The sequence below is a fragment of the Dipodomys ordii genome, unplaced genomic scaffold, assembly GCF_000151885.1.
Source record: "Dipodomys ordii isolate 6190 unplaced genomic scaffold, Dord_2.0 Scaffold21, whole genome shotgun sequence".
Lineage (NCBI taxonomy): Eukaryota > Metazoa > Chordata > Mammalia > Rodentia > Heteromyidae > Dipodomys > Dipodomys ordii.
The window spans coordinates 7,137,028-7,161,043 of NW_012267237.1; the positions used below are offsets into that span (position 1 = coordinate 7,137,028).

The 24,016-nt window shown below is 42.2% G+C and overlaps 1 protein-coding gene across 2 annotated transcripts in view; it reads right to left on the reverse strand.

The window, feature by feature from the left end:
* Positions 1-24,016, reverse strand: part of Ctnnd2 (catenin (cadherin-associated protein), delta 2) — a 349,057-nt gene that overhangs the window by 148,333 nt on the left and 176,708 nt on the right. For both annotated transcript variants that reach the window (XM_013013886.1, XM_013013885.1), the window contains exon 6: positions 19,455-19,638. In XM_013013886.1, coding sequence (XP_012869340.1) covers positions 19,455-19,638 — 184 coding nt within the window. The remainder of the gene's footprint in view (positions 1-19,454; positions 19,639-24,016) is intronic.

Below are 24,016 nucleotides of genomic sequence, written 5' to 3' on the forward strand. Positions count from 1 at the left end.
GGGTGTACAATTTCCTTTTACTGCTTCAATGGTGAGGGGAGTGATGTTTCAAAACCCAAGGATTATAAACCAGCATAGAAAGGGCAAACTTCAAAGGCACTTTAAGAAGCCACCAAGTATCATTAAAAACAACCCCCCAGATATGGACCCAAGAAGTTTTCCTTTGTCATGGTTGTTTTTAATGGACTATGTGAATTTTTTTGTTTCTTTTGTATGTTCTTTCCCCTATGGTATATCCCTTGTTGTCACCGTATTTGATTTTGGTACCCTGCATCTTGTATATACATTTATCTAATTTGGGGATGGGAAAGGGAATAACAAAATGCTGAAACAAGGACACAGGATGACCCATTGCAACAATGGTACTCACAAGACACTATGTTGGAAGTGAACTTTACAACTTCTGGGGGGAGGAAGTAGGGGAGGTGAGGGAGGGAAGGGATATTGGGAGAAAAACAAAGGAGGGGGTAATAATGCTTGATAACAAATATATTCATTACTTTACTCATGTAACTATTACCCCTCTATACAACATCTTTACAATAAAATAACATTAAAAACAACAACAAAGGAAACCCAGAATATGTTGGTAATGAACTTATATGTTGGAAATGAACTTTATAACTTGGGGGAGGGGAATTCGGGGAGAGGGAAAGTGGGAAAAAAATAAGGAGAGATAACAATGTTTGAGAAGAAATGTACTGTCACCTTAACAATAAAATTAAATTTAAAAAAACAAACAAGCAAGCCCAGGTCACAGGACAACCATGAGGAGATGAGCTCCCCCACTCTCCGCACTGAGTTGAATGCCTCTGTCAAAGGGCTTTTAGTCCCTGAAGTACTTGTGTCACTCCTGGCTTTGAGCAGGTGTTGAGGATCATTTAAAAATTCTACCCTTAGCCAGTGCAGTGGCCATCCCTAATATAACTAGGAAACAGAAGACATCTGCCCTCCACTCTGCGTCTGCCCAGTCTCCGCTGTCACTGAGGTTTGATTGCTCTTTGCAAATGGTAGTAGTGCTTAGGGTGCTAGAACAGACTATATAAAACAACTTTATAGGAAACAGAAATGAAGGTATCGTTACCTCAGAGAGACAATCTAAAAGATGGAAGCCAGTCACTCAAGAGTTTTCTAGAGCTCATCTGAATGTAATCATGTAACTGGCCCAATGGATAATACTTTTATATAGGTACTGAAATGGAAGAGATAGAGAGATCTGTTCGTCAGTACAGAAAAGACAGTCACAGAAAAGACAAGGGTAGATTCAACTTCTTGTTTAAAATACACTCAGAAAGCTATATGTACAAATGAGACTAACAGATCTAGTGATCTAATGACTTCATTTAATCTGATAATAGACTAAAATTCTCCAGGAAACACAGTGTCATTTTAATGTTAAGTACAAGTACTCAGCAGGGAAAATTTTTACAGCATGTATAAAAGAACCCAAATATATAGTTATTCCATGTTCAAGGACATCTTGAATTGCTGCAGTCTCAAAGCAGTGGTTGTCTGTCTCGTTTCCACATGGACATAGCTCAAGGGCAGCAGGACCATGACTGATGGTCCACAGCAGCCCTGGCCGCATGCGAGGTGACTTATGGTGGGCTGGGGGTCACGTGTAGTGACAAGCAGGCCTGTCACTGTCATATCCTGTACTGTTCAACCTGGAACCCCCCTCCCCCATCCCCCCTCTCCCTGTCCACTAAGTCAGCACCTCAAGCCAGCTCTACTTCCAAAGCATATCTGGAGTTTTCCTTCATGGCCATGCCATCAATCATGTCCCCACCATCTTGTCTCTTAAAAGACTCTCTCTTCTCTTTCCTCCCACCTATCATGGCGTACATGCAATGAGGGGATTTTTGAGAATGGACATTTGGAGCACAAGTCCTCTCTAGGACTTTCCATTTTGTTCTTAGTCAAATTCAAGACCTGTAATAGCATGGGATATTATTTCCTTCTTACACATTTGTAGAAACAGAGAGTGTGACCTTCCTGTCTACCGGCATCCAACACAGTGCCTTCCAGAGAGTGGGCACTTGTTAAACACTTATGGAATTGAAAATCCTGTATCTCTAGTCAACTCCAGAAATAATATATCTACTCCAGGGTTGTTGGAAGGGGAGGGCTGGATGACAGAGAAAGTGTGTGAGGAATGTATCCACTCATGACTTGCGTGTTATTGGTGAAATGTTGCTTGAAAGACAGGAACAGTACTAGCTCTGGTGCATACCAAATGCACAAATATACAAATCTGGCTTTTTTGTTATACCAGTGTAGTCAAGATGTTGTATTATGTAATCTAATGTATGATTTGGGAAAGACAGTAAAGACTATACACACTCCAAATTGTGCAGAGATTGCACTGAATTTTCTTGTTTATTCTATCTTTTAATGTCCAGGAACAATACTAAAGCAAATAAACTTACTAGAGTAATACTTTAAGCCCTGCATGACTCTTTATGAGGAGTTTAGAACAAGAAGATGAGCAATAGGCCTGTGATTCATTCCCTGACTTTGGGCTAAAAGTGATGAACCAGAGCTGCTGTAAAGGATGCTGAAGACAGATCTTCTTACAGACATTGTCTATTGGATGGCTTTTTTTACCCCTCAGATTATTCCTGATGTTTAGGATTATCTGTGGAAAATATCAGCACAATTAGGAACCTGTCCAGAGAAGAAATAGAAACTACTTAGTGACCAGAACAGTTTTCTGTCTACTGCTGCCATGATCAAATTAGCGCAGAATGTTTCAGTTTACAACCTACATCTTTCTTCTTATGATTCTCTTTCCTACCAGATCAGAAGCCCAGTAGAGGTCTTCAGGGCTCATGGCCACGACTCAGCAAGACTAAATTCCATCTTAGAGGCCTTGCGGGAAAAGGCATGGCTCCCCTATCCCAATAACTGGCAGTATTCACTTCCCTGTGAACTGACGCCCCATTTCTGGGCTGGCTGTGAGCTGAGGCCATCTCCCAGTGGCTGCTGGCAGTCCTCAGTCAGCTTGTGGAATGACTCCTTCAGTACCAGCAATGGTACTGAATACTTCATGCTTCAGATCTCTCTGAAGAATTCTCCAGAGAAAGTTAATGAGATTAAACATCCCAGGCAGATTAACATGCAATAATCTCCTACCTCTAGTCCCTGACTGCATCTGCAAAATCACTTTTCCAGTAAGGTGATGTACTTTCAGATTGCTGGGCAGAATACCTTTAGGGATTGTTTTTCTGTAAGTAATGTAAGTGCTGCAAATGCGCTGACTTCTTTGAGTTCACTTGTTACAGTGGTTCAGTGGATATCTTAGCAGAACAATCCTAAGAGCTTCATCTGAGTTATAGGCATGGCCAGCCCTGTCCAGGGCCTGAGAAGGGAGGGACTGTAGATCTCTGGCTGTTACTAATTGGATTAACCTTCTAATCTTTTAATTCTAATGATTGTGTTTACAAACCATATACTGATACTGTCTTACAACGTTGTATGTGCTAAAAAATTATAAAGTTTAGAGTTGCTTATAAAATCTAAATACCAAGGGGAGATCTGTAACTATATCTGTCAAGACTTCTAGTTCCTGGGAATGCCCTGGAAAGAAGGAGAGGAGGAAAACATATTCTCTCTTCATCACAAAACATGTTTTCATGCCATGGATGGAAGGATCTGGAACTATAGTTATGCAGTAGAAGGAAGGATCTGGAACTGTAGTCACTACTCGAAGTTCCTGCAATGTATAAGGCAATCTATCACTGTACAGTGTTGAAAAGAATGTTTACTCAGATTTAAATTGATGCATACTCTGGGGCTGGTAAGGTGGCTCAGTGGTAGAGTGATTGCCTTGCATACATGAGGCCCTGGGTTTGATTCCTCAGCACCACATAAGCAGAAAAAAGCCAGAAGTGGTGCTATGGCTCAAGTGGTAGAGCGCTAGCCTTGAGCTGAAGAGCTGCGGGACAGTGCCCAGGCCCAGAGTTCAGGCCCCACAACTGGCAAAAATAAATGAATAAATAAATCGATGCATACTCAAATTACTTACTAAAAGAAAGGAAAGGAAAGGAAGCCTCAACAACAACGAAACACACACCACACACACACACACACACACACTGTACCCATGCACAATGGAATATACACAATGAGTAGTTAGCTTGTTTACCTCTCTAGGTTAGGATGAGGGAAGGAAGAAAGACTCATTTGATTTCTTTTGTGTTGTTTGATTGTTTTAAAAGCACGCACTCGGAAGACAGTTATTTTTTCATTTTGTTGAGTGCTAGTGGATACAATAATAGAAAAGGTCACAGTAATTAACTATAATTACATGTTGATATGACTGACTCGACCTCTTTCCTAAGGGCTCTGAGTTCCTTCTTGAGGATTCGTGGTAAATAAAAGAGCAAACACTGGAAGTAAGTGCAAGCTGAAAAAGTAAAGATGAACTCTCACTAGGCAAAAAGAGAAACCAGGCCGGTGCCCTGGGCTGGCTGTGTCTGCAGCGGGGTGTCCAGAAGGCAGCAGGCAGTGTCAGTGGGAACACGTTTTCCTCCATGGGTAACTCCCGTCAAGGAATTAATATGCATGGCTACTTGGTGTTTGACTGCTTCACAACTTGGTGATTGACTTCAGGTCAGCAAACACAATTCTTTTTTTTTTGTTGTTGTTGTTGGTCGTGGGGCTTGAACTCCGGGCTTGAGTGCTGTCCCTGTGCTCTTCAGCTCAAGGCAGGCGCTCTACCACTTGAGCCACAGCACCACTTCCAGTTTTCTGAGTTGTTTATTGGAGATAAGAGTCTCATGGCCTTTCCTGTCTGGGCTGGCTTTGAATCATAATCCTCAGATCTCAGCCTCCTGAGTAGCTAGGATTACAGGCGTGAGCCACTGGCGCCCGGCTAGCAAACACAATTCTTGTCTCCTAATTGTTACAGAAGAAAGGAAGTCTGGAGCTGAATGTTAGAGGGGAATGCACCAAGCGCACATCCCTAAGCTACCGTGGACACATCCTGATCTTATGTAATGAATGCTTATTTCTATTGATAGCCACTTGTAAGGGATCAAAGTAGCATTTACTCCCTAGGACAGCTTGGGGAGTGAACAGCTTTCGCATATGGTTTTGGACAGTATAAAACTTCACTGATCCTTTCTCTCTGGTTCTGCAATGAGCAGAAGATTAGAGAGAAAGTCTGTAATGCAATCCATGGCTGACTCCTCCCATCTCTTCCCCCCTTAATTTCTGCTCATTCAAGGCCTATATTGCCGCCTACATATCATTCAATATTTTATCTGGAGCTTAATGAATAAACTCTTTTTCTACAAAGTCGAAAACCAATTCCAAGAAGATGAAGAAACCAAGGATAGAAAGAAGGGATCTGTAACCTGTAACCCTAGAGACTGAGATGTGAGGATCACAGTTCAAGGCCAGCCAGGGCTAGAAAGTCTGTGTGACTCTTATCTCCAAGAAAGCATAAAATAGTTGGACGTTGTGGCCCAAATGGTAGGGTGTCAGCCTTATGTGAAAAAGCTAAGAAATAGCACTCGATCCCCAGTAACAGAACAAAAACAGCAAGAAGGAAGGAAGGAAGGAGATGCCTAGGAAATGGGTGGCTATGATAGTCACTAAGGCGCCCCCTCGGGTAGAGATCTCATTCTGCTTCCTGTTGGTCTCACTTTCAGAGAGACGGGATGAATGGGATCTCCATCATCTGCGCTCCATGGCATTTGACTTGTCCTGAATAAAATTCTTCACAGCTCAGTCAGGTTCCTAGAGGAAGAAGTCTGGAGGCTAACAGCGAGGGGACCTTCTTTCCTCCCACAGCATCCTTGCTCCAGGGAGGGCAGGGGGAGAGCTTGGCCACTGCCACCCTGAACAGAGATCCCACTCGAGTCCCAAGGGAGGTGCTAAGAGGGATTGTCACCCAGAGGCTGGCTGCTGGCTTCAGTGGAGGCAGGGGGATAAACAGGCTCAATGATCTCCCTTCAAATAGGAATAAGCCCTGGAAAATCCTAATAAACTCCAGCATCAGTTCCTCTGTAAGCTTATTACTGTGTCAGGACGTTGGGCTCCATCAGATTTGGGATGTGTTGTTTCCTTTTATCTATTTCAGCTCCTTAGGAGCGACAGGGGTCAAGGACAAATGACATTTAATCATGTTTGCTAGCCCTGATGACAGTGCTGCTGTAGAAGAAAAACAAGGACAGTTCCTTTCTGCTCTAGAAAGAAACTGATCTGCGCTGCTTTCCTGAATGCTAAGGGCAGAGTCTGCCCTTCAGCTCCTGTCAGCAAAGGATGGACTCAAGACCCCACACACCACGCCTCCTGGCAGCCCGCGCAAGATCACATTGCTTTTTTCTTTCTTACTCCATTTGTTCCAACTCATGCAAACCAGACAGCTATCAGAACATGAAGTACCCAGTTCTGAGGGCTGGGCGTGGAGTGTCACCCAAACTCGTGCAGAACAAACACTATCAGAACATGCAGTACCCAGTCCTGAGGTCTGTGCTTTCATTTCGCAGGACCCTTGTTTTGTTTATATAAATTAGGCTGCAATTAGCAATTACATGGTTGGTCCAAAATGAGGTCAGGTAAAATGTAACCCCAAAGAAAAACACTGATCTGTAGACAGGGAAGTCCAGATAGGATGATTATGAAGACTTACAAGGGATGATTTAGCAGCTTGCCCCTTCCTGGGCATTGCCATTCTCACGCAGAACCTTTGTGCTAACACAGCTACTTTCTGGCCATAAGTTACCTTAAGAGAAATGTAATTAGCTGTAAGAATTCATTAGCTCCAGTCAGTGTATCCTCCTTGCTGGTGCAGAGCTAATTAATGGGAATAATGATGCATTTGTACTGCTGTGGAACAATCTTGAAGGACGAGAGGTTATTCTGAAGTCCTGGGGAGTCTGTCCTGTTATATAGCAGACAGAACCACTGACAGATGAATTCAGGGCACAGATAGAAAAAGCTGTGTCCCCACCATCCAGTGTGGAAGTGTGCCATGCCGTTCCCACCCGTTATGACTAAAGGTTGCTTCTTTGTAAAAAATCTTTCAGATACAAGAACATGAAACCTGTCCGGGGCTGCCTGTTGGCTCTTTTCTACTTTAGGAAAACTTTTTAATTGGTGCTTCTAGAAGCTTTTGTCAGCTCAGAAGAGGGACTTTCTGGTTAGAATTGAGTAAAAATGAGCTTTACTTTCAGGAGAGCTTCCCAATTTGGTTTCTAGATGAGCAACATGTTATGCAAAGATGACAATCCCATCACCTGCCTGGCCCCAGGTGGGCAATCGCACAAGTCCCCTCGCATGCCTCTGTGTACCCCTTGCTCCCCCTGTCACCCCAGCAATCCGGACTCAGAGAGCCCACCCTCAGGCCTCCATATCACAGCTCCAAGGAACAATGTGAAGGAGGCCAGGGAATTAAGACTCCCCAGCAGCTTTTGCCTTAAAAAATGCAAAAGAACTCATGTGGAGTGCTCTACTCTGACACACTGACACATGGGAAGGTCTTTAGTCCAGGGATGAGGGCCCAGGAGAATGAAGTGGCTTCTGGAGGCTTTTTCCAAATGTACTTGGCTAACCAAGGAAAAATGTTCTTGGTGAGACTCTGAGAAGAGGAGGAGGGATAATAGAATCAAGAGACATGGCTACAGTGTGGATACTCTAAAGTCACAAGATGGCAGCTAGGAGTCTGACCTCTGAACGGAGTGTTTTGTGGCTAGCATTGGTTGTGTCTCCCTCCCTGAGAACCTTCATTTGGCATTATTAAGGGGTTCAGAGCCACAGATACAGAGCTCCTCTGGAAGGTGTGCCCATCACCTTGGATGTTTTGTCCGGATTCATAAGATGCTGACTTTAAAAAAATGAACATAATGTTACTTTAACAAGGGAGGGAGAGGTTGGTGTGCAGACATATGTGTTAAAATACTGCAAATGTATAGTGTGTAAGGGCTATGGGAAAAATGTTTGGTGAGCTCTTCCTTCAATTTATGCTGAACAGACTCCTTTGATTCATCAGGGAACCTGGTCTTTCTGCAGTGTCATGTAATTTGGGAGACAGCAGGAAGAAAACTTATATTTTTAATATCTGCAAGTTATGAAGGATTTTAAGGATGGACTACTATTTTACTTATCAAGCAGCTAACATCCTGTAATCCAGTGTTACATAGGAATAAATATTAAATATCATGGCATAATAATTGGGCATTAGCTAATGTTCTTCACTGAATTTTTTAAAAGGAAGTAATTTGTTCATACTAACAGGAAGATCTGCATATTCATACTCTAATAGGAATAATGGTTGATTGCACAGAAAATATAAAATTTAATATTTGTCCTCTTAATAGAAGCCAATATTTACAGCCAAATTATAAAATATGTAATTTAAAACAAGATTTACTTCGAGCCTATAAATTTTCATAATTAAATAGATGAAAATGTGCAGAAATAAGTAGCAGGAACTTTAATATGGAATAACATGATGGGGTAATTTATATTAATCATTTATAGTTAAGGTGAAATCATTAGATTCTCATTTTTCCAAGTCAAGGAAAACAGCAAGAGTGCATTGGAAGAAATGATTGACATTACTACTTCATGACATGGAAATGCTGGGGAAACGTTGCACAATTCTATTTAGTCCCTTTGGGAGTCAGAAAGGTCTTCTGAAATAATTGAAAAATAAAGCTGTCTGGGGCTTTTACTAATAGAAAAGATAAGAAAATGCAAAATCCCTTTTTAAATAAAAGTACAAAGAAAGTATTATCAGTTAGAGGGAATGAATCAGCTGTGAAAATGTGTCTGTGCTTATTTCTAAAAGATTTTTCGTCATTAATCAAGAAAACATCCCAGCTTATACACCCAGTGCAGCTAGGTCCAGTGTATCAGACTGTCTTATGTTAATGATGTCATGCTTCTCTTTGCTAGCCCATACCTACTACAGAGCTCTGCACAGGATAGATAGAACAAAACTTTCAGTTGCTATAACTCCCTGCTTTTGTTTGGATTTCACCCAGCAACTTCCTCATTATAAATGGTATCCTGTGCTATATGCTGAGGAGGGTTAGACTTCTGTTCCACGATGGGATTGTCCCACTCTGATTACTTATTGTAAGACCCTCATTGACTGATGGAACCTGGCTGTTGTGTCCCCAAATCCATCTCTGCGTTTGCCTTGATGCTAATGCTTCATTTCCCATGTATGCTACCAGCCAGGAGCACTGGTAAAACACTATATATGGACTACTTTAATGGATGACTGGGCTCCAGAACTCCAGTGGTCTTATGAAATTCTGTGAAGAGTCTAAGGTACAGACCCACTTCCTTCCTTCCTTCCTTCCTTCCTTCCTTCCTTCCTTCCTTCCTTCCTTCCTTCCTTCCTTCCTTCCTTCCCTTCCCCCTTCCCTCCCTCCCTCCTTCCTTCCTTCCTTCCTTCCCTCCTCACTCATTTCCTCCCTTGATCCCACTCCCTTTTTCCTCCCTTCTCCCTGCCTCCTGTCTGTTACTTTCTTCCATCTCTTTTCTTTCCTACCATCTTTTTTTCTCCCCCAACTCCCGTTTTCCTCCTTCCCTTCCTCTGTCCTTTCCTCTCTCTCTCTCTTCTTCCTTCACTCCAAGTAAGAATAGGAAAGTGGCAACCTGTATGTGGGACATTCTTTATCAGTTGATTTTATGACCATTTCCACTTGGAAATAGACTAAAAGCTAATGTTAGTCTTTTGTGTAGAATACCTATAATTTTTATTTATATTATAAAAATGAGTCTGTTTCATACAAGTTATCATGCCCTTGTTATGAGAATGCTGATTTATTAAAAATTATTTCCCAACGTGAGAACAAACAGTGCAAGTGAACTATGACAGTACTGCACTAGGCTGACTTATGTCTCCTTAAAATTCATACTGCAAGTCCTAACCCTGTCACTCAGGGATGTGACTAGATATGAAGGGTCTTTGAAAAGTAATCAAACTATATGTATTATATTTATAAATTGAATTATATACTGTACTATCGTAGAGCCATGCACAATGGCCTTGTTGAAGATGCACCTGATTGATGTCATTATAATAGGAGAAAATTTGGGCAGAGATGCCCCGAGGTAAGACGATGTGAAGACACAGGGGAAGGCAGCCAAGTCCACAGCCTGGGATTCTCTGAGGGGCCTCAGAGAATTGGCCCTGCGGACACCTGGCTGTCAGACTTCTGGCTTCACATTTGGGAGGACATAAATCTCTGATTTTGAAACTATGCAGTCCATGGTGCTATTTGTCATAGCAGACAAACAAGTTCAAACACTATCTCCTCCTGACTGAGTTGCTGGTAAAAGTGTTGGGACACACTGTGGTTGGCTTGAGCCTTGCCACCTGCAGGGTTGCTGAGATGGACTTCAACTGCTAAGACTCCCTATTTCTGCCTCCTCCCCCCGCCCCACCCCGCCTCGGGCCCCGAACTGTATTCCCTCTCGTTTTAGCAGACTTTCACTGCTGAGGCATGACTCAAGAAAGCCATGTCACACCCACACCAGACACACAGGCCAGGAGTGAATGACTGCTCATTGAGAGGCTCTCTGCTTTAGAAGCAAAGGTGTGGGAAGAGGAGAGTAACAAGTTTAAGTTGAGTACTAATGCTGTTTACACTCAAAGATGAAGTCCTTTTCTTGTCCAGAAACACAGATAATGAATTCGCAAGGCAGTTAAAACATGCTGTTCATATAGTAGAGGCAAGGGTAAGGCCAGTCCAGAGCTCCCCATACAATATTTAAACATTATTCTTTAATGGGCTACATACAATATTTAAACATTACTCTTTAATGGGCTTGCACCAGTGGTTCAGTATTATAATGCTAGTTACTTAGAAGGTGGAAATGAGCAAGATCACAGTTCTAGGCTAGCCTGGGCATTAAAATTCCAGAGACCACATCTTTGACAGGAAAAGCTACGTTTGATGGTGGTACATACAGCTGTCATCCCAGCTGCACTGGGAAGAGAAAATAGGGGATGGTGATCTAAGCCAGTCCAGGCAAACAAGACCTTGCTTAAAAAATAAGCAGAAGGCTAGGAAGGTGGCTCAGTGGTAGAGTGCTTGCCTTGCATGCATGAGGCCCTGGGTTGAATCCTCAACATCACATAAGCAGAAAAAGCTGGAAGTAGCACTGTGGCTTAAGTGGTAGAGCGCTAGCCTTGAGCAAAGAGCTGAGGGACAGAGCCCAGGCCCAGAGTTCAGGCCCCAGGACCAGAAAAAAAAATAAGCAGAGCAAAATGGGCTGGAGGTATGACTCAAAAACCTTACCTAGGCTGGGCACTGGTGACTCATGCTGTAATCCTAGCTACTCAGGAGGCTCAAATCTGAAAATCACGGTTTGAAACCATCTCAGGCAGGAAATTCTGTGAGATTTATCTTCAACTAATTACTAGAGTGCCAGCCTTGAGCAAAAAAAAGTTCAGAAACAGAGCCCAGGCCCTAAGGCCAAGGCCCAGGACCAGTACAATATTAGAACAGAACAAAACAAAAAGAACCTATCTAGCAAGTAGTTCAATCTCTAATTCTGTAAAAAAAAAAATAAACTCTTTAAGAAAGATTCTTTTAAATAGGCGAAGAATAGAAGCACAACCTTCACATAAAGATAGCAATATTTTCTCTTCTTACCGGTGGCTAATATGCAAACTAGTTAATAAATGTCCTGAGAGTTTTCCAGCCACTGTGTGATGATCACTTGCTGCATTTTGTGACACATTTTCTCAAGGTCACTGTGGAATCAGTGGCTCGGTGGGACCAAGCACGCATCCATTAGATGGGTTAAAATGACTAATTGAGGGTCTGAGTTTAATTATACTCATAAGCACAGGCACAGTGCAGTTCCTTTGACAGGCTTAATAACATTCTGTGTACACAAAGATAGATGGAAAAATTAGAGTTGTATATTGTTGTCCTTCAGGACAAGATGCTGAAGTGGGAACAGAATAATAAAAATAAATAAACCACTCGGCAGGCCTGGGAAATGAGCTGTGGAGGTTACAAAGCCAGACTTACGCCCATGCTTCAGCTAGAGATAAAGTCCTGGAAAAGACTCATGACTAAATGAAATGCAGCAATGTGGAGCAGAGTCAGCTGTCTTCCTGAGCTAGTTGCTAGATTAAAAGGAGAATAAGTTGACTCGGTAAGGCCTTCCCTAAAGTTCATTCTGAAAGGATGATAATGGCCATGATAGGGAGTTTTAGGATATTGATTTGTGATATTATAAATGGAAACACTATTGTGTTTCACAGTAAAGCCAAAAGTCAGTCATTCTTGTACTTGGCTGCTGGAAGTAACTTCCAGAAAACAAAACAAAACAAAACACTATTTTTAACCATTCAGCAAATCAGTAACAAATGTAATGTACCTGATCAATGTCACCTTTTTCATCAGTCTTCCTCATCTCTCCCCACCCCACCCCTTCCTTCAATTTTCTGAATTTCATAGGCTATGCATTGAATTTTATGACTTCATTTCCCCCACTCCTCTTTTCATTCTTTTTTTCTTTTTTGTCGGTTGTGGGGCTTGAATTCTGGGCCTGAGCACTGTCCCTCAGCTCTTCAGCTCACAGCTAGTGCCCTACCACTTGAGCCACAGCGCCACTTCCGGCTTTTTTCTGCTTATGTGGTGCTGAGGAATCGAACCCAGGGCCTCATGTATGTGAGGCAAGCGCTCTACCACTGAGCCACCTTCCCAGTCCCTCTCTTCATTCTTCTACCCTGCTCCCCCTCTCCTCTCCCTGATCCTACCCCTACCTTCCCAGAACCCATTTCCTGGTAATCATTTTGCTGGACTGTGAGTTAGCCTTTCTAAGGAATTACATCACTTAAATTCTCCTTTGAAAACACCCTATCTCCATTAATGAACTTGTGTACACTTGCATGCAAACTCAAAGTGTCTACTTGTACATGTACAAATTAATTCTAGCTTCCACATATGAGAAAAAAATTCATCTTTGGTCTCTCTGGGCTGACTTACTTCACTTAACATGATTTTTTTCAGGCCCATCCATTTCTTAGTAAATGATGTAATATCATTCTTCCAGATGGTTGAGTAAAATTCCATTGTGTATATATACCAAGAAATGGTGTTTTCATCATGTTATGCTGCCTGTGTGGAAGTAGAATGAGTTCTGACTGTCCTTAACGTGAGATAAATCCAAGCCATATGTGGAAGCTGGCTCAGCATCAGGAGGGCCTGTGAAGTGCACTCAGCAGTGAGCATTGCAGGAATCAGATCCACGTACAGGGAACCGCCGCACTTTCAAAGGCCAGCTCTGAACAGTCGCTGGTTTTCTATCTATGGAGGGAGTGGCCGTTTGCACAGACAAAAGCAGATGCGTACCTGGGTTGTCTGTGCCATGGTGTGGGCCCCTCTTGGCGACAGGCAGCCTGTCTTGAGCTATTTACTAACTCTCCTCCCTACCCCGTGTCCTCAGATGGCACCCTGGCCTTGCACTCCCTGTCTGTTTCTCACCAGGGTGACTGCTTCATTTTCTGGGGCTGTCACAAAAAGCATTAGAAAATGTGTGGCTGAGAACAACAGAAATGTATTTTCTCATTATTCTGGAGGCTAGAAGTCTGCCCTTACGGCGTCAGCAGGGCTGAGCTCACTCTGAAGGTTCTAGAACCCATACCCCCTTTCCCAGCTGGTGGCGGTTCCAGCAGTTCCCCACATTAATGGTTTGAGGCTGTATCACTTTCTCATGGCTGCCTGTGTTGGTGTCTTCACTGTGTATCACCTGACAGTCTCTCTGCTTACAAGAACATTATTCATTGGAGTTAGGGCCCACCCTAAATCTGGCATGACTTCACCTTAACTCATCATGACTCCAAAGACCTTATTTCCAATTAAGGTCCCATTCGGAGGTAATGAGCGGACATGAATTAAGGTCACACTGAGAGGTAATGAGTGGACATGAATTAAAGTCCCATTCAGAGGAAATGGGTGGACGTGAATTTTGAGGAGGTGCTTCTATAACACATCTCACAGACCTTGGCCATGAGCTGGTCCACAGTCTGGTCAAGCTGACTTCTCGCCTCAGTCTTCAGGTTGTTTCAGTTCAACGTGAAGGATACATTGGCCAAAGATTAAGGAATGAACATGATGACCCACGGTGTAGCAAAACAGTCACAGGAACAAAACTGAATTCATTTAGAGTGCTGAACAGGTGGATGCAGGCTATATCTGAAGTCATTTTACTTATTACCAAGAAGGAAAAGATTAATGAATAACTCACTCATACTAATGTTCTCAACATTTCTAGCATTTTGACACTTTCATTTTAGATCATACTTTAACTGACTTTTAATTTTAAAAATAGCTTGAATGTGGCAGAACTGGAGCAAGATATTTTAGAAGAAAAAAAAGAAAGGAGAGCGTGAGTATGTGGACAGGGAAGAGGGGCAGAGGAGGAGGAAGGGGCGGGGCAAGATGTGTGAAGCAGAGAGCAAAGGGGTGGGACAGAAAGGGATGGGACAGGAAGGGGTGGAGCAGGAAGGGGTGGGTCAGTGAAAGGCAGAGCTTAGACCTAGAGTCCTTCTCTGTTGTAGGTCCTGATGGTTCACATCTCTAACAACCACTGTCCGGTCCTACAGTCTAGTCCCCAGCATTCTTATCAATGGGCTCATCCAACGAAAGAGATGCCTCTTCCCCCATTTCTAGTCTTTTTCCTCAGTGACAGATAGGTATTTCAGGAACAAATAGATAGATCTGATTGAGAAGAATTCTATTTCCTCAGCCAAAGTGAATTTTAAATGGAAAAGGACTAAAGGCATTAACTTTTCATTTCCTATTTCACATGTGCTTAACTTTTGACTATGTCAACATGCTCTGATTCTTTTCATGAAGGTTTACCCTCCCTGTCTGGGGAAAGGCACTGGGTGACCCCATGAGGCTGGCCCCATCCTGAGCCAGGGTCAAAGCTCTACAGTGTCCACTGCTGAAGGAAGCATGAAAGAAATGAAGAATCTCATGAGACTGTATAGTTTTCTAAAGCCTGATTTTGGTTTCCTAAAGCACAGCCTTCTTTTACTCAAATTTCTCTCTGCTGAACTTCAGGATATTTAAGAGCAGTACAATTTGCATTTAGAAAATGACTTTCTTTTCTGAAAAATAAAAAAGGCAATCTTTTTTAGAATAGTAATTTCTTAAATTCTAAATCTCAGCTTCTCATCCTGAAATGAAACAAACAAGTCTGCATTCCACCAAGAGCAAATATCAAGAGTAATGATTTCCAATGATATGACAAATTTACTTTAACTTGCCATTTGCTTCTTTTATGGACTGATAAGCCACAGTAGTTTAGAAAATAGTCTCCTAGGAAGAGAGTTTTATTTTATATTCTATCTTCTATATATAATACTAAAATATAAAATACTAAAATATTATGGGAAGAACCTCAAAAATACAAGCTCATCTTAAAATGATCAAGCAAAGAACAGGGAAGTCTCAGTATTGGGAAAAAAATCAATGTTATTGTCTAGGATATTTTTAAAATTACAGTCTTAAGTTTAAAGAAATAGCATCCATAGCTCTGACTGTCTAACTAAAGATTTAGGGTGGGGATAAGTGACTTTGTTCAAATCGTTTGACCATCTATTTTGTCCCATGTTAATCTGTTTTTTTTTTTTTGATGTTGTTGAAATCACAAAATACCTGATTCTTGGTACTTCATACAGAAAAAAAAGACTACTGTCAAACAGATGGGAAGTGCCACCTATTTGTCCTTTGGTGATGGCCTCATGACAGATGGTCAGTGGAAGTGGTAACATGGAGAGACAAGAAGCCAGAAGGATTCAGAGACCAGGATTACTGTTTGTGTAAAACAATCTCAAGGGAACGATCCAGGGGCCCTGCTGGAGGCATGTCCTGCGAATCCAAGTTCCCAAGGAGGCTTCACCGCTTAAAAAGGCCAGCTCCTCTCCATCACCACAGAGTTTCCAGCCTGTGAAATGCTGGGGAATAAATCACATCCAAACTACAGCAAGGCCTCAGGAAAGGATGATGGGAAAAGAGGGGAGGGGAAGAAAACATTTTAGTTCAAAGGCAAATAAAAATGCCAATCAAGTGGAGAGCACTCAGTAAATGTCAAGAAACAAGGTGAAGGAACCACGGGAAGAGTAAGAGCTACTATGTCAAATGGTTGTTTGATTGTTGCTGTGTGTGTGTGTGTGTGTGCATGCACGCACACACTGGTCCTAGGGCTTGAACTCAAGGCTTGGGTGCTGTCACTGAGCATTTTTCCTCATGGCTAGCACTCTAGCACTTGAGCCACAGCTCCACCTCTGGCTTTCTGGTAGTTAACTAGACATGAGAGTCCCATGGTCTTGCTTGCCTGGGGCTGGCTTCTAAGATCTTAGCATCCTGAGTAGCTAGGATTACAAGTGTGAGCCATGGGTACCTGGCTTGTTGTATGTTGTTGTAAGCACAGCTCTGTTAAGCATTTCATATCACATAACTCTGTATGTTTTCTTTATGTGGTAGAATGGGGATGATCTGGACCAGTTAGTGATTCCTTTCTCAGATTTCCTCCTTCCTACTCAACAGGATGAACGTGGCAGAGGTATTATGCCAGGGCTAATGTTGGGGCATTACTTCTGAAGGGCAGAAGCCGTAATCTGGTCGTTTGCCCTTTCCCCTCTGGCTCACTGTTCTCAGTCAACAAATGCTACCAGGACAAAGATGTTCAAAGGCAGAAGCAAGCTAGGAAGCAGTTTCTTTAATGTAAATGAAGATCTAGGGGTCACTGCACAAACCAAGAATGGAAATGAACTCATATACTAACAGGTGAAACCTTCAATCATGATGTAGACACATGTGACTAAAGTGTCCCTGGGAGAAAAATGAAAGGCCTTGAAATTATACATCCCTTGAGTCTTTAATTCACAAATTCATTTCTCCCATTTTCAGGCCTGTTTTCTTCCTCTCCCAGTCAACCCTGTATATGGAGGTGAAATGATCATACATGCATTCAAATAAGGAAGGAAGACCTGTCTTTCCTTCTGTGGAAAGGAAGAAGTTGAGTGAATTAAAGAAGTTAAAGTGGGGCTGGGAAGGTGGCTCAGTGGTAGAGCACTTGCCTTGCATGCATGAGGCCCTGGGTTCGATTCCTCAGCACCACATAAGCAAAAAGAAAAAAGCCGGAAATGGCACTGTGGCTCAAGTGGTAGAGTGCTAGCCTTGAGCTGAAGAGCTGAGGAACAGCGCCCAGGCCCAGAGTTCAGGACCCACAACCGGACCCCCCACACACACACCAAAAAAAAAAAGGAGTTAAAGTTTCATTCGCTATTGAAGGTTTTGCTTTGTCACTCACAGGATAAAGAAAGGAGCGAAGTCACTCACCCTGCCTGTGTCTCTGCTGAAGAAACCTGACTTGGTGACAATGAATTCTTTCTAAAGTAGATGTCTTATTTTATTTCATTATTTTTTGCTTCCTGAGCTGTAGTGAGCTCTAGCCGGCATCATTAGGTCACTAGCAAGGGCGGAGTTTGTCTGTGGGTGAATAGAGAATGGGCGAGGTTCACCTTGCCCTGATCTCACTTGGCTCTATGTCCCACTCCAGACCTCAAACTCAGCCACAGGACTGACAAAGGGGCCTGTGACAGACAGTGGCTGAGCTCTCCATCCATCATGCTGAATATATGTACATCATGGCTGTGCCCTACATCCTGAAGGCAAACCTCAAGGCACAGCATGCTACTAGCAGTTCATGGAGAATGTCATCTGAGGAGCTGCCCAGGTCCTCCCGGACTCTCCTGTACAACTGACAAAGAGGCACCGCTGTTGTAGACATTTGTTAGGAAAGATGACAGATGCTCTGAAGGTGGGGGACTACCTACAGTACATGGAAATACCTTCAACAAACAAATCAGGCCGCAAAAATCAGAAATGCCTACAGGGTTTCTTTTTTGCTTTGGAAGAGTTATATTCTTGTGGAAAGACGTTTCTGTAGGATAACAGAATTTAAGAAGTCATAAAATGGATGCTACAATATGGTCGTTTGGAGACCTATAAATTTGGCTTATGGTAGAGACTGTCCAGAGAAATTATGTAACAAGTTTATTATTTCGTGACCTGGAGGAAACACAAAATTCTCAGTGCATTCCCCTCTCTCCGGTGAGTGCGTGCAGGAACGCATGGGGCTGATCCTCTGTTGCACTCTGAGCACAGAGGTTTGTGCACCCACAGATGTCCTGAAGAGTGGAGGCTGAAAACATCGTTATGCATATTCATGAGACCGTTATTATTAATATCACTGAGGTGATTTTGGTCATTCTCAGCAGAGACTCATTTTCATACCTAGAAACTAATCAACCACAGGAGAAATGGCAACTTGAGCCAGCCTACCTAAAGCAATTCTGGACATTTAAGCTTTGAAATACAGATGACTTGCCTAGGCATTTTAAATAAACGCTTTCTGACCTCCAAAGTGGCATGTGCTTCATCCAGTAGATTATTTCCAAAACAAAATGTCCTTGGGAGCAGAGGCCCTAGAGAACACTATTTTGATTATTACTTCCTTTCCGAAGAGTAAAAATTAAACATGTCATAAAGATGATTCTAAGATGATTCTCAATAGACTTCCTTCTCGGAGATGGTTTTGCAAAATGCTTTAGGAAAGAATTACCATTTATTTAGCACTTTTATTATTTTAAAAATATTTAACACAACGGTCCATTGAAGACTCATTTCTAAAAAAGCATAGACTCTGGCAGTCACATGGTGAATTAATAAAAAACACAATAAAAGTAGCAAGTGATGTAAGCTGGCTATATCTCTACATGCATGTTACGGATTCTCCCCGATGCAACTAGACTACAGGCTGTTAATTGTTTTCAAATGATCTTTAAGTAGTTAGGGTTTCACTTCAACACGTCAGTGTAAGAGTACAATGCGACTCGATCAATGTCACCCCTCGCATCAGTCTCCCTCACCTCTCCTAACCCAACCCATCCCTTCAATCGACCTGATTCCAGTTCAGTCATGTGAATTCCACTCTGCATTCATTGAATACTATGGTGATACTTGCCCACGTTCCTTTCTCCATTCATCTGCCTTCCTTCCCTCCTCTTGACCTTACTCCATCCCTGACATGTTTCTGCTTCCTCCACATGACTATTTTCCCTGTGTGACAGCACACCAAATTACTATGAACTATTCTATTCAATTAAAGGAAGTGGCTTTGGGGGCTGGAATTTTTCTTCTTGCCCTAGACCAAAGAAATCAGGTTAAATACGTAGGCACTGGTGAAGGTATAGGGTAGTAGTAGATACCTATAGCTCATCAATATGTAATTAGAAATGTTTATACCCGATAACTCCATGAATATCAGAGTTGAGTTAACAAACACAGCATTAACATTTGCAGAACAGTGTGATCTTCTAGAGCACCACAATTAAAGAGTCCTAGGAAGGAATGAGGGGGAGGGGCAGGGAGGAGGCCCTGGGGCCACAGACTGACCTTAGGCACCCAGTGGCATTGCGCAGCACCTGTGATGAATGCAGCTGTATTTTCCGATCATCCTGAAGAGGGGAATTCTCCCAGCCAGAGTGCGGGATGATCACCGCATTGGTCAACACTGCCAGGGCATCCTGGATGATTGGCATTTTGAGGGCATCACAGGATGAGAGGTTCCAGAGGACTCCTGCAAGAGACACACAAGGAGACTGTTGGATGGCCACCGGTTCTTTTCCATCTCCAATTATTTGCCCTTACTGGAGCTAAGGCACCAGCAGAATGGAGTGAGACCATGTGGGAGAGGGAGTCCCACTGCTTTCACTTTAGAACTTCTGTAGCATATGACCGAGCTATGAAAGTCTAATCAGTAAGCAGAGGAACTGTGCCATGATCATCAATTCTCTACATTGTAACCACAGTGGAGAATTCATTGAAGTTGCTTACCAGGTTTCATGGTGTGTGTGTGTGTGTGTGTGTGTGTGTGTGTGTACACGCTCGCGTGCGCACATGCATGTGTGTGCTGGTAGTGAGGCTTGAACTCATGGCCTCACACTTTCACCTGACTTTTTCATTCAAGGTGGACACTCTTCTACTTGAACCGTACCTAGTCTGCTATCTTTTTTGCTGGTTAATTGGAGGTAAGTGTCTCGCATGCTTTTCTGTCCTGGTTGACTTCAAACTGTGATTCTCAGACTTCAGCCTCTTGAATAGCAAGGATTACAGGTATGAGCCACTGCAGCGTGGCTAAATTTCTGTTCCTTTAAGACACTATTCAGTATTAAAACAATATGCCCGAATTCTAGCCAAGATCAGTCTACCTGTGTGGGCTTTGCCTCCACTTGTCTTCTGTTCACAAACGACCCTTATGAGACACCAGCATCAGACCTGATAACAAAGGCTCCTGAAGCAACTTGAACACTGACACTGTTTCTCTGAAAGTAATGCTCATGGAAGACCTACAGAATGCTCTCCCTTGAGGGATCACAAAGGGAACAGAACAGTGTGGAAGGCACCCTTGCAATGGATGAGGGGTGACAGTAATTTGTATAGACAGAGCAAAAGCAAACATTTTGGTATACATTTTCTAAACAAGTCTAACTCTAGAAAAGGTCATGGTACTTACTGCAGGTATACTATGTTGTCATTTGAAAATGCTTGTAAAGTAATTGTTATGAGTTCCCTTCTTGAAAGCCTCTGAATTCTTTCCACATAAAGAAGGACTATACACAGAAACTAGGAATAGAGGTGTCTGTTTAGCTTCAGAAAACTGACTTCTAGCTTATTTAACAAGCTTTCGATCTATTTTAACCAACTGAAATTTTATTTATTGTATGATAAATAAAATGTGTGGAGCAGACTCGCTTAATTTTTTAACTAGTTCCCTATCTTGCACATGGTAAACTAAACAAAGACATTCATAATACAATTCGGATTGCTAATGACAATAAATATCTAACAGGGTGGCTATAAAGTTCTATAAAATGTGACTTTGGAGATAAACTCTTTCAACTATCTTTTGGAGGAACATTTACAGAGAATTTTATTTGAGTGCAATAAACGTATAAATGACAGTGCCTAGCATATATAAAAGTAGCCTTTCATGCAGAGAGTTAACTTGAGAGTAAATCTAGCCTATTTGTTTTTACAGATAAAGCTTTATTGGAACACAGCCATGCCTGGTCATTCATATATTTTCTATGTCTGCTTTTGTCTATAAAGAAATATCTGATTGTTTGCGATAGTCTATATGCTCCAAAAAGTCTAAACCATTTGCTATCTGGTCCTTGACAGAAGCTTACCCAGCCCTCAGTACTGACCATTTTCCATGTACTTTGTGTACATGCTTGCATTTAGAACTCTAAAATGAATGAACAAATATACTCATTGGCACAATAAGGTGTTCAAAGTATATTCTGATTTGGATTGACCTACAACAATAGGAAAATTAAAACTATATTTATCTGCCAGGTGCTCATCGCTTCTGTCTATAATCCTACCTACATAGGAGGCTGAAGTCTGAGGATGGTGGTTCAAAGCCAGCTCTGACAGGAAGCATGTGAGACTTTTAATGCCAATTATGATTGGTGATATGATTAAGGTGGTAAAGTGCCAGTCTTGAGTGGACTATGTTAACAAGAACCATGAGACTCTGAGTTCAAGCCTTAGTATCAGTACATACACACTAGAGATAGATTTTATCTTCTTAAAAATGAGATATGAAAGTGTTAAGTGTTTATCTTGGAAGATGTGTCACTAAGTTTGTGTGTGTGGGGGGGGGGGGGAGATGCTAATCCTGGGGATTGAATTCAGAGCCTGGGTGCTGTCGCTGAGCTATTGCTCAAAGCTAGGGATCTACCACTTGAGATACAGCCCCACCTACAGATTCCTGGTAACTAATTGGAGATGAGAATCTCATGAACTTTCCTGCCTGGGATGGCTTTAAACTGTGATCCTCAGATTGCAGACTCCAGAGTAGCTAGGATTGCAGGTATGTGTCATAGGTGCCAGGTTACTTTACTGATTTTTTTTTAATCATTTAAATGATCAAAACAGTTACCTTCATTCATTTGAGTTACATAAAAATATTATTTGGTATAGTAAAAATAATTGATCTTTCAGTTTAAAAAACACATAATAAATAAAGTAGGCCTGGTTTTTTTTTAAAAATTATTTTAAGGAGTTGTACAAAGGGGTTACAATTGTATAAGTCACATTGTAAGTACAATGCCGCTGGAGCAATGTCACTCTTTGCCTCATTTTCCCATCTTCCCCTTCCATCCCTGCCCACAAGTTACATAGTCCATTTTAACATTGTGTGTACTGAATACAATAAAAAGGTAGTAAGTTAAGATAGCAAATTTTATATTAAAAAAGCAGTTTCTACCTTGCATCAGGATAGCTTTGAAGAATATCACGTCAATGTATTTCTGTGTGTTCTTCTGAGTATTCCATACAGAAACAAAACATGTTTTTTTCATTTTCAAATCCTGATTTTCCATATTCAAATGCTGATTAGAAAATACTAGTATATGAAAACTGATGTTTGAAAATCACTGTTTTAAAATGTGAGTACTATGCTTTGGTGAAAGACGCCTAAGTTGTAAAGGTATCCTTATACATACAATTCCCTTAAAGAATCTGAAGTTAGTCTATGATAATAAAACATTTTTTTGTTGTTCTCTATGAGCAGAAAAGACGGTGAGAAAGGAAGAGATGAAAATCAAAGAAAAACAAAAGGATGAATCTGCCACTGGACAGGTGGTGAGAGGAGGAAAGAAGACTCTTCACCGGATGTCTGCCTCCCTTGCTCTCCCACAACTCCTATTAATAGGAGTTAATTAGCTAATAGAGTTAATATAGTTAATTAACTATATGGTTTTTGCCTCATCATTCAGAGCATGGAGAGAAGCTTTTGAGTTCACATTCATTCATTGATTCTGTGTGTGTGTGTGTGTGTGTGTGTGTGTGTGTGTAACATTTTAATGAACGTACCACCTGTGACCATATCTCTGGGTCCTCCCTTTCAATGCACCTGTAGCCCAACATAGCTCCGTTTCCAGAGCTGTTGGAACTGCAGTGACAATGTTCTTATCTCCTGATGAAGAGTTGGCGAAGTGGCTATGACATGGTGGAATGCTTTTTAGAGCAATTTGGCAAATCATATGAGGGAAAAAACTCAGAGTTTGAGTCTGGGGGGAAGGGGACTGGGGATGTGACTTAGTGGTAGAATGCTTGCCTAGCATGCATGAAACCCTGGGTTTGATTCCTCAGTACCACATACACAGAAAAAGCCAGAAGTGGCACTGTGGCTCAAGTGGTAGAGTGCTAGCCTTGAGCAAAAGAAGCTCAGGGACAGTGCCCAGACCCTGAGTTCAAGTCCCAGGACTGGCAAAAAAAAGTTAGTCTGGGGAGATTATTTGCATACAAAGACAGTCTTGAAGTAGAGTCAGTAGAGAAACAGCTGGGAACTCTGCATCTTTTCTCTCTCTCTCTGTGTCTCTCTGTCTGTCTCTGTCTCTCTCTGTCTGTCTGTCTGTCTCTCTCTCTCACACACACAAACATGTGTGGCCCACAGAGCTGCACCCCTGCTGGAGACTGGAGCAGGGATGTGTTTCCTTCTCTTGACAAACTTTTGGTGACTGGCTGCACTCCTGGGCTTGAGGTCTGGCAGCCATCCGAGCTTGACTACTAGGCCACGTTTCCTGAAATTCTGCTCTCCTCCCCAGCATTCTTGGGATTATACTGAACCCCAATCAAGCCAACCCTACAAAGATTCCTGAAGCCTAATCCCACCTAGTCCCACCATTGAGGATAACATGTGGAGGCTCTGGGAATTAGGACCTGGAAATTACCTTAAAATATGATTATGATCATTTCCCCCCTGAATTGCAGATTCCCTTATCCATTTAGTTATTCTCTCCAACATACTAAAGACCTACTATGCCCCAGGAGTAGATCTATCAGTCCATCATCTGGCACATCCATTTCAAGAGCTCTAGTCACACTTGTTACAGGGGCCTTCATTCCTCAACTCGGCCCCGCAGCTTGTTTGCACACAGGCCCTT